The sequence below is a fragment of the Colias eurytheme genome, chromosome 22 (assembly GCF_061535395.1).
Source record: "Colias eurytheme isolate Ceu_HAF_F1 chromosome 22, ilColEury1 Martin Lab GWU primary, whole genome shotgun sequence".
In the NCBI taxonomy this organism is placed as follows: Eukaryota; Metazoa; Arthropoda; class Insecta; order Lepidoptera; family Pieridae; genus Colias; species Colias eurytheme.
This window is the reverse complement of record NC_143001.1, coordinates 7,937,284-7,949,280: the sequence shown is the minus strand read 5'-3', so window position 1 is coordinate 7,949,280 and position 11,997 is coordinate 7,937,284. Positions and strand designations below refer to the sequence as shown.

The following is an 11,997-nucleotide window of genomic DNA, read 5'->3' as shown; positions in this document are numbered from 1 at the left end:
AGAATCTTGAAAATGATGATTGGAATACAATAAATCGGGGATGTATTTATAAAAAATAGTACTTATTAATTATTTTGCATACTTATAATATTTAAAACAGTCTTAATTTCCATTTTCTATGCAAAAATTGGACAAATGCATTGTTAAATATACGAGTTATGTCCGTTAAGATACACCAATATGGTTTTTTTCTCAATAAGTCAGGGATGAAAAATATATCTAAAAAAAGTACTGCCATTCCATCCATTTTGGGACTTCTTCTTCGTCATATCACTCTAGGGGGGTAGATGTTACCCGCTTCGCGATGTTCCGCCATATCTCTCTGTTTCCTGGCATTCCACTACACTCGTGAAGTGAATCGCCAATCTGAATCCGCCAGCAGCCTTAATCTGATCGGTCCATCGATATGGATTCCAAATTGTAGCACGAGGCAAAAAGCTTTTTTTAAACTGTTGTCAAGATGGTGTGGATGAAATTTAAGCGTGTGTGCTATATGGTGGTGAAATTTAGCAGCAGACAACGATCCAAACAGTTCATCAGAGAACTCTCTATGATAGATGCGTTACAATACGCATAAGTAGATATGCGACTTTTCTACGCAGTGATAGAGAATGAAGCCGAGAACGAGTCGCACAGCACATAATGACCCATTGTTCTAAAATATATTCTTCATGTTTAGATAGATATTATGTTGTTGGATCCATTAGTGTAATTTTAACAAAAAATATCAATGTCCATTATAGGAACCAAAGCAAATCCAGTCATGGACAATTGTTGTACAATATTGGAACCCTTTGTTTGAAATGGTCGTGATAGGTATACTATTAATCAGAAAGAAAAGACAGTACAGAAAAGCGCATGTAATTAATACCTTTAAAAAAAGTTTATTTTCGACATATGTCCATAAATGGATATATCCATAAAATTAAATCCAGTTATGGACACTGATGAATTTTATTTAAACAACATAATCTATCATGATACTAAATCGTGTAATATTTCGTACACTTAACTACTATAAATAAAAGTAATATCAAATTTTGCTGACATTTATACAAAAATTCTTATAACCAAAATTGTGTCCTCACTTCCTTAAGGATTTTCTTAGTAAAAACGGATTTTTTCGAAACGAGTCGCAGCATCTAAACATAACGTTCTGCCATCTTCAAACATTTTGGCCGAATAAGATGAAATGTCGTATTTTGATAGCTTATGAACCAAACTTTTATTTTAAGTATTGCCAAATTATATAACGTTAATTTTGGTCTTAATATTTAAATTTAATATTTATTTTGTCCATTACTGGATGCTTGTCCACGACTGGTGCCGTTACCTTACATAACCTATAAAAGATTAAATAGGCCACCTAAAACCCATCTAAACAGTCTACATTTCAATTAATCACTTGAAATGTAAAGCACAAAATCGGATAAGTGTGAATTCCTTTCAGACTGTTTAGAATTACTTAGTTGTACTAATTCCTATTGAAGCCTATTGACATTAAGTAATTGAAATGGGCTTTTAGAAATTAAAGGCTTTTAAATGGCTGAAGCGGATTTGTTCAATATAAAGCTGTATTGAAATTTTATTTAGTTCAATATACGTAATATTGATTACGTTTATATTATAGATACGTCATACTGTTGAAATTTTCATTGCTATAAATCTAGTTCAAACTATGAAATTGTAAACCGAAATCCTACTCAAATGTTTTATAAACGTAAAAGTTCGCAATTGGATGTGTGGTTGGAAAGTGTGATGCGATGTCTATGAAATTTGATACAGATTTGATAGATTGCAATCTAGATTAGCTCATAGGTTACTTATTACACCATGCAAATGAAGCTGCGTGCTCTACCTTGCTTCTCTACATATATATATGTAGAGAAGCAAGGTAATATTATATATGTACTTATATCGTATCTTTCAAACGCTTTCTTTTTGAATTTATTGTAATTTTCGTGCCATGTTCCATCAATCATTGGACTGACTACGCGTTATATTTTGTTTAATTATTATTTAACAGAAGTTCACAAAACTATGCAAGTTTCTCATTTTAAATATCTATTAAATAATTTGCACATCTTGTAAAAAGTTATTTTTTTTTAACTAAGTACCTAATATTTTAAACACAGCTACCTATATAAATGTAGACGACAGACAGACAGTATTATTATATAGATTTTGCATGTATTTGAATAGATAAGTACAATAATTAATGCTGACTCACATCAATATGGTCTACCACACTATCCTTACCCTATGTGACGTCATCGGTCATCAACCCCCAAGCGAGGGGTCACCAACCTTACTTTTGGGGTAGTTTTGATCATTTACGCCCGAGGTATAGTATTATGTCTTATTATGCATGGGAAACATAAATAAAGTATTTAAATATGTACAAATGATCTTCCTTTAGGCGGTTTGGACAAATATACCTATTATTATTTAAAACCTATTTCAGACACCAGCTCCTCCAACTCCAACTATGTCTTATAATTTTGTAGGTATGCATGTAGATATTTTTATGTGATTGGGAATTGTGAGGAGAAATAAATAAATGATTTGGATTTTATTATTATAAAAACATTAAAACCGTCGAGGTTTAAAAGTTCGTGCGTCTGCCAACTGGCTCTTGGCAAGCGTGGAGTATGGCATAGACCACGGAATACTTTCACAATGGGCATAACGATGGCAATCACGATAGTGTAGACTGTAGAGAACCTTAATGTCTATGATTTAAGTGCAGTTTATCAATGAAAATTTTCTTTCTTTTTATACCTACTGACTGCTGTAGAGTATCTTGATTCTTGACGGTTCTTCTCTGTAGTAACTGATTTCCTAACCTGTGGTAAATTATTTTCTTCGTTGCAGTTTGTCTAGATAAAAAAAAATTGAGTTAACTTACAAATCACATTAGGTATATGTTGCCCCGTGCCCGCAGGCACTTGTATTTGTAAACATAGAGAAATAAAAGAAATTATTACTTACATACATATTTATAATTATGATAATAATCGGTCCAGATACAATAAATTATTTTCTTAAACTGAGAAAAGCTCATTCCATTTCTAACCCATCTTAAATACAAAGAATAAGTAGGTACCTACTAACTTACTAAGTTAGTATTTCAAAGTGTTTTCAATTGTAGCGTGTTTTATTTCTCTTATTGTAGAATGAATTATGAATGAATTAATTATTGTATATCTTAATAATCGATTATTCCTGTGAAACAATAAAATTATATTTACTAATTATTAATTTAACATTTTGAAAGCAAAAAGTTCCAATTACTATAAAACTATTATGACCATGACAGACAAAGGGGTGCATAATTTAAATTACTACCCCTGTTTGTAATTAAATTTTAACTTAAAACCCCTTTGAATATGTTGCTATGGTAATGGTTTTTACACGTGCCTGCAATCAATGGAGTTAAGCGACAGTTGGTGCGGTCAGGACATGGATGGGTGTTCCAACTCGACAATCTTGCAAACCTGATATGTTATGAAAAAAATAAACGTTTCTATACTTATTCTATTTTTATTTATTTCGATGTATTCGTGTACCATAAAATTAATATGTAAATATAATTTTCTTACATTTTAGTTTCATTCGTAATTACTACAGAAATTTTAAATTTAAAATTATAATCACAAAAAATATTACCTACGTCTGCTTATTTTTAGTTTGTCTGATCCAATAATATTCTGACCTATATGAAAACAGACAAGCTGGTTATTTCTCTTAGGAATCTAAAGTTTAAACACAAGAAAAACCATGAGACACAGCTAGTATGTGATACAACAAATCGAGAATAAATACTACTTATAGGTAGTATTAAAGATTTTAACGGATTTTAACGCAATTTTATCCCGACGATTCCCATACTTAGCTCAGCGAACGTGGTCAATGGTCATGGAGACTCAGTGTCCCCAATAATAATTATTATAATGAATGAATCGCGTTTAAAATCCGTTAAATTCTTTAATTTCAAAATGTATAATACTCGCTTTAAATCAAACACAAGAGAATACTACCACCAAGAAGCTTATATACTACCACACTACAAACTGTCTGGAAGCCAACGCCATCTATTGTGTAGTTTTCAAATTTGTTTCAAATCAAGCTAGTACCAAAGACAACAATAACCATAGATTATAATATTATTATCTTCTTATATAAATCTTCTTTTTGAAGTGAAAACTTCTTTAGCGGCGTTGAGCACTTTTTCTGTAATGGGTATAAAATCTTAAACTCGCGTCAGGACACGTGACCTGATCGAAAAAGCGTAAGACGGATACCATTCCAAAATATCAAACATGCTCAACGTTAATAATCAAGTTTTCACTTCTGCCGGCACTCCCGGAATGCAACCCGTCTTTTTTTTAAGTTCCAACTTCTGACTCCCAATCCCAGTGAGGACAGATTCTGCCAATTATCTTATACTAGCGGTCCGCCCCGGCTTCGCCCGTGGTACATATGTATTTACGTTTTCTATACACAAAAACCATCCTCGTACTTCAAGGAATATAATAAAAAAAAATCGTAATCGGTTCAGCCGTTCTCGAGTTATGCGCTTACCAACACATTTTGCGATTCATTTTTATATATGTATAAGAAGAAGATTATAATATCTATACTAATATTATAAAGTAGAAGTGTTTGTTTGAACGCGCTAATCTCAGGAACTACTGGTTCGATTTGAAAAATTATTTCGGTGTAAGATAGCCCCTGGATAAATATCGAGGCTATAGGCTTATATATATTATCATCACGCTAAGACCAACGAGAACGGAGCACTGCGGGTAAAACCACAACGCACAGCTAGTGAAATATAAAACTTGATAATTCTATTAAAAGTAGAAAGATAAAATAAAAGGCCCTCAAATAAATAAAAAATATTTTACATTGCAGCTGAGAGCTCGCAACCATATTTTTTACGACATTTCCTAAATAGCGTAAAAGTTATTAAAAAAAGTAAAAAGCTGCAATCTATATTAGCATATTAATAATTATACAATAATTTATCACAGTAAAATATATAGCTGCAGAATCGATACTGAAATCTTAGACTATAAACTGAAATCTTAAACTATAAAAAAAATATTAGTTTGAATCTAAGACACTACAGGCGGGATAAAATTAAACAGTAAATGTATTCAAATATATTTATTACAATATTACGACACCAAATGATCACCAATGTCGCAAACAAATACTTCTGGACCTGGAACAAACATTTTAAAAGATTACATAGTTTTAAGAAACAATAATTAGTATAAAAAATAGTACAATATATTATTGTTAGACGTAACTTTTGATTTAATATTTTTGTGGATGATAATTGTCACTGATTCCTGTCCGAACATGTTTAGCTGTCGAATACTATAAATTGCCGCGTTCCTTTGACTCGTGGCGCATTCACACGAATCGTGCCTAGGGGCTCGGACGTTGTTTATACGACGTTCGACCCAACTACCTTCACTTTGCTAATAGTCGTTGACTTGCTGCGTTTTGTTATCAACTACCTACATCAATTGGGTAGCTGTGTAGAATCGCAGTACATTCTTATTACATTCAAACTAATATTTGACCCGGCCTCGCGTGATATTTCTTACATTATATATACGTCTAAAATAAACCTGATTAAAAAAAATCAATTAACAACTGATACCATATGCATAAGGATTCCGTATTTTTTTTCTTCTGAGGTACGGAACCCGAAAATAGTTTTTACTACCTTTCCACCCACGGCTTTGCCCGCGTTTTCAAATAAAAACCCGCATAGTTCCCGTTCACGTGGGATTTCCGGGATAAAACCTATCCTTTGTGTTAATCCAAGTTACCCTCTATATGTGTGCTAAATTTAATTGTAATCGGTTCAGTAGTATTTGCGTAGAAGAGAAACAAACATACACATACGTCATACATCCATCCTCACAAACTTTCGCATTTATAATCGCACTGTGTTCCCTGACTCCTCGTACAATTTCAAATTTTATAAACTAATAAACTTTAACTATTAGCCACTATTTAAGACACAGCCTAGGCACTTAATAAACTCGCTGATCCACTCACCCTTGTGCGTTTTGATGTGTTGCCGCAATGCCTTGATACTTGGCTGCTTTTCTTGACAGATCCGACATTCGTAGTGATATTCTACCGACTAAAAAATATATTTATTATTTATTTATAATTAATTAAATTATGAAAAAAAAATTATTATATATGAATATTATAATAACCAAATACATTAAAATATATTTTATTTAATATATACAGAAGAGTAAAAAAAAGCAAAAACAAAGAGATAAACATATTATAAGATGTTAAATAGGCAGCCTTATCGCTTATAAGCAATCTCTGCCAGGCAAGCTTTGCTAGGATTTGTCTTATCTATACTTATTTACTTAATATTATAAAGCTGAAGAGTTTGTTTGAACGCGCTAATCTCAGGAACTACTGGTCCGATTTGAAAAATTATTTCTGTGTTACATATCGAGGAAGGCTATAAGCTATATATCATCACGCTAAGACCAACAGGAGCAGCAGAGCACAGCTAGTGAATTATAATTAGACATTGTATAAAACAAAGTCGCTTCGCCATCTGTGTAAATAAAATCTTTATTTGAATTCATACATTAATTTGTCACATTGGATTGAGGTTCAGGCCGGCCGGACAGGTGTGTCTGTATTTATTTATTTCTGATTCGTCGATTTACTGATAACTGATTGATTGATTTATTGATAACTGATTTACTTATTGGCTGATTTACTGATTGATTGATTGACTGCCTGACTGACTGCCTGACTGACTGACTGACTGACTGACTGAACAAAAATTAATATATCTATCTCCATCTCACTCACCTGTGCGAGTGCCCGCGAGATGGCACGCTTGTGCTCGCGCACGTCTTTGTCTGTGTGCGAGCGAATGTGCGATAACAGGTTGTACACACTCACACATGTGCGTGCGCATATATCGCACTTTATGGTCGCTGGAAGAGACATAATAAATAGTATAAGTATGTTTAATATTTTGAAGCATTTTTTTTATTCGATAGATCAATTTGAAAAGGTTTTAGTAAATACAGTAAAAGCTTTATATTTTCGAGTGATAGGATCCGTAAATGTGCCGCGAATAGAGAAACCGTGAATATATAGAATGGTAATTTGTATGTGGTTATAGGGGACAAAATAGTAAAGCAAATACATAAATAAATCAGTTTAATTGAAGTTCTTGACCATACATATTGATTAATTTACATCTAATTAGGTATTACATATCTTCAGGTTTAGACTCGTTTTCCTAGTCGACATTATATAAATAAGGAAGACTGTAAGCCGCGTCCGTAAGTCGCGTCCGATAGTTTGTTTCACCTTTAAAAGATACATATTATGTACCGATTCGATCCAAGAACTTTAGACCGCGAATATAGGAATTAGGTTGCAATTTTTCAGTCCGAGAATAGTGAAAACGCGAATAAGGGAAGCGCGAATAAGGAGCTTTAACTGTATTTAAAAATTTTCTACAAAGCAGGCTAAGCCCATGCATGGATATAAAAACAAATAAATAAATAAAATATTTATTTGAATTCATACATTAATATGTTACAATAGATTGGGGTTCAGGCCCCCAAAGTTGCTTTCCACCTTCTGTATGCTAAGCGCAATACACATTGAGCCCGCCGGGCCGCCGACATATTATGTCGGCAACTTTTTGTCGGCGGTCTAGTTGGCGGCTTCACTTATTACAAGTCGGAAAATTTGGTCGGCGGCATGTCGGCGGCTTGAGATGAGAAATTAATTTGGCAGTCAGTGATTGCCATGTGTCGATAAAGGTTTTGTGGTTGTGTCATATAATTTTGGTGGTGTATCTTCGATAATTCAGTAAATAGAAATAATCTTAAAAATGGACGATGGCAGTGATGTCGTAAAAAATACAAGCACGTCACTACAGGTCGAGCGTCGCCGGGCAACTGAGCGCAGGCGTACCCAAGCCGCCAACATGTCGGCGGGCAACACGCGCGGGCGCATGTTGCCGACATGATTCTTTTCATACAGGCCGCCGGGTTGTGTCGCCGGGCTTTGTCGGCGGCCCGGCGGGCTCAATGTGTATTGCGCTTAAACATTTTTATAAATTATAACTATGCAACAGATTTAATGCTGTTTTATATTAGAGACAGAGTGGTTGTGGTGGTGGAGTTTAGTATATAATTTGTTAAGTTTTAGAAGAATCGCGCAAAGCCATAGGCAGAAAGCTACTATAAGTATAAACTGTAATGAATGAATGAAAAAATTTTTATTATACACCATATATTATGATACATTTTATAAATCACTACATAGTATAAAACAAAGTCGCTTTCTCTGTCCCTATGTCCCTTTGTATGCTTAAATCTTTAAAACTATGCAACGGATTTTGATGCGGTTTTTTTTAATAGATAGAGTGATTCAAGAGGAAGGTTTAAGTATATAATTTATTAGGTTTTAGACAAAGCGGGCGAAGCCGCGGGCGGTTAGCTAGTTAAACAATAAATTAATAAATGTACAGTAGGCGGCCTTATCGCTGGCAGCGATCTACCAGGCAACCCAAAAAAGACTATACTCACATGTGTTATTCTTCCGCACCCCTCGCCAAGATGTCTGATAGCAGGGCGCACACATTTTGCACACAACCACTTCGCGAAGGTATTTCTTGGCTTCATCATCATCAGTATTTTCACTGTAATATTAAAAAATTTAATAATTAAATGTTGATTTGGGCTGAATGCAGACACTACCTTTAAATACAGTAACATTAGCCATTATAGTTATATATTTTATAAGATTTATAAGCTCAAACTCAAAACTCAAACTCAAACATTTATTTATTCAATTAGACTTCTTCCAGAAGCACTTTTGAATCGTCATTACATTCTTTAAGGGCACAAGAATAAGATATAAGCATTTAATTTGTATAACATAAATCTGTTTTATTTGCCAAGTTATTTCCTGAAAATGCCTATGAAAAAAATGATCCAGTAATTTTGGAGCCTATTCAATACAATCAAACAATATTTTCTTTTCAATAATAATAAGTTATAGTACTTAAGTATAGCTTAGATAGATATCTATTAAATTCTCATTAATCCATCAGGCCCCAGAATAACAGACACAATAGAAAATCTATTGTGTCGCGGTCGGATCTGGCCGTTCGGGGCTCAATGGGTTAAAAATATGAATTTTTAATGAGACTTCAATAGATTGAAAACAAGCAATTATATTCACATACGCATTTGCATTGCAATGTTTAATATTAGATATTCATTGCATTACTAGTAAAAACTACGAGACTAAGAGCTAGCGCGCAACTATTTTGTCTCTCCCACCTATGGGCTAGTATGAAAGTGCGCACACGTAGCGACGCAACTCCCCATACAAATTGATGGGAGAGACAAAATAGTTGCGGAGACAAAGTTGCTCGTGCGCGCTAGCTCTAAAGCATGATTCACACTACACCAAATTGCAATGCCTAAGTCAAGCATGTGATACATGCTCATCATACAAAAAGTATACAATAATGTTTAAGCGGGCTCCAGATGGGGTAGCCTGGTCATAATAAGGTATATGGAGTTTCTTGCCGGTTCTATGGAGAAGAACTTTCCGAATCGGTGGTAAATCTATACTATAATACTAATATTATAAAGCTGAAGAGTTTGTTTGTTTGAACGCACTAATCTCGGGAACTACTGGTCCGATTTGAAAAATTCTTTCGGTGTTAGATAGCCCATTTATCGAGGAAGGCTATAGGCTATATATCATCACGCTACGACCAACAGGAGCGAAGCCACGGGGGTGAGACCGCGCGGAGCAGTTAGTGTTAAAAATATAATGTTTCAAAAGTGCTTCTTGAAGTCTAATTGAATAAATAAATGTTTGAGTTTGAGTTTGTAGCATAAATCATTCAAAAGTACTGCAATCCATCAGAAAACAACTTACTTCGTCTCAAACATTTTATACGAGCTAGACAATGCCTGCTTAGGTTTATACACAATTAGCATTTCTTCGTCTTTATTAAATTCCTTTGTCAATATAACTTCCTCTTCGTTATAAACGGGTCTGTTTTTCTTATTGCCCAGAACTACAGAATGCAGGAATTTCTTCTCTCTATATCTGGGGAGCACTGATTGTATGATTTCCGATTTCTTTGTGCCTTTCTTGTCTTGTATTGTTATTTTACCCCACATTGTTGTTTCTACTTTCTCTGTAAATAAAAAATAAATTGATCTATTGATTACTGAAATTAATATTCATCTTTAAGTGTATTTTCAAGGTTTTACTAATTTACAATATCACAGAATTGCAATTTCTGCTTGAAATAATCATATTTTCATATAACAAACAATTTAATATTTATCTATGTGTTTCAGTTGAAGTAAGAATATAAAAATTTCATATTCGTAGAGAAGACAAAACATAACAAGTCATCAGAATACATCAATACGAATTTTTTTATTAACAAATTTGTACAGAAAATGAATTTAATTGTAAATTCGCCAGAAGAGAATTACCTGTTTGTTTATTCATCAAGTTTCGTAACACAACAGTCCGTGAGGAAGACACAATCTCCTCTAGATTCATCCGTAATGGAACATCATGGCATTTGTAATTTTTCAAACACAAATTATTCCAATTTCGCAATTTTTTCCTATCACTATCATCTTTTATCAATGCACGCACCGGTAAGCACAATGGATCATCGTAATCGGGAATTCGAATATCAAGCTGCCTCCGAATCTTCAAATCGAATTTCGAACTATTTTTATCCTTAACTTTAGGCTCTGATTTCGGCGTTTTCAAAGTTACGTTTTGGCGGGAAACATTTGCATTTTTCCGTTTGCGACCTCTTGGGCGAAACTCATCAGTTGGATCGTAATCTGAATCTTCTTCATCTTTCCTCTTCCTTCGCCGTATCGGTCTCTCTGTTTCCACTTTTACGATCGGTCTTTCGACGAGCAAAGGAGTTTGTTCTTCTTTTACTTCTATTAAAAGTGCCTCATCGCTTGGAGTTTCGACGGTTTGCACACATTGTTGAACAATGTCAGCATCCTCATCTAAAAACTCTATTTCGCAGTCCATATCCTCAGACATGATGTTCTATATTCAATACAAATAGTTCGAATTTGTAAACACTGTGCAGGCAGCAAAATTAGGTTATGAAAGTAGATGATAGTTAAGCTATGTTTCAAAATTTGGTTCTAATAATACCTTACTATATTTTTTTTAGTAAAACACTAATTGATTCATGAAAATTGATCTTTTCTCTATCGTAATTAATAATTTGTAATTTTGTATTTTCTACTTTCTAGACGCGCAATTCAGAATTCAGAATTTGTTTGGCTTTGACATATAAACCACAGACTCAAATAGTACCACCAGTACCACGTACGCGGTACGACACAGACTATACCACACACACAATGGCACCCGTTACACGCTCAATCCAGATCACGACCCAAGTCAGGTGACGGATTGACGAATCTTTATGTGGATCGTCGCGACATTAGATGGTCAATCCAGATCATATCAGTCCACTGTTCGACATTGTCAAATGCACACGCATTCACAACCACTAAATAGATCTGAATAAGAACAAATCTTGTGCAGCAATAATTATTGCCTGTTATTTGAAAAAACGCGTGAAGAGGAAACGCTGGGTTAAACCGTGGCTACTAAAAAGGAACATCTATACACATTCGAACTTGTTAGATGAAATTTTATAGTACGGAAGAGGAAGAGGATTACGCAAATTACTACAGGATGAAGGAGGCATGTTTTGATCATCTGTTAAAAATGGTTACACCTGTGTGTTGTCGTCCCATACCATCGCGCTCCGAACGCAGACTGACGTAATTTGACAGCATGTTACATTACACGATCAATCTGGATCTCGATCAGAGGATCGAGATCGTTGATTTCTAAAAATCTAGATATTTTCTGATCAGTTTTTAC

At 34.1% G+C, this 11,997-nt stretch overlaps 1 protein-coding gene across 1 annotated transcript; it reads right to left on the bottom strand.

The window, feature by feature from the left end:
- Window positions 1–5,157: 5,157 nt before the first annotated feature.
- On the bottom strand, window positions 5,158–11,333 carry LOC149898787 (uncharacterized). Its single transcript, XM_090115156.1, has 6 exons — window positions 10,557–11,333; window positions 9,985–10,249; window positions 8,616–8,728; window positions 6,874–7,001; window positions 6,082–6,169; window positions 5,158–5,230 (listed from the first exon to the last, which is right to left on the bottom strand). The coding sequence occupies exons 1-6, from the start codon at window positions 11,134–11,136 to the stop codon at window positions 5,184–5,186; spliced, it is 1,221 nt and encodes a 406-aa protein (XP_089971282.1). The 5' UTR covers window positions 11,137–11,333; the 3' UTR covers window positions 5,158–5,183.
- Window positions 11,334–11,997: the final 664 nt, after the last annotated feature.

Bases quoted from the DNA above. Each gene is read 5' to 3' on its own strand.
- LOC149898787 (XM_090115156.1), bottom strand. From the start codon at position 11,136: ATGTCTGAGGATATGGACTGCGAAATAGAGTTTTTAGATGAGGATGCT. The intron at 10,250-10,556 runs GTAATTCTCTTC...TTTTATTTACAG, and splicing joins CTTGATGAATAAACAAACAG to AGAAAGTAGAAACAACAATG. The intron at 8,729-9,984 runs GTAAGTTGTTTT...TTAATATTACAG, and splicing joins TATAAAATGTTTGAGACGAA to TGAAAATACTGATGATGATG.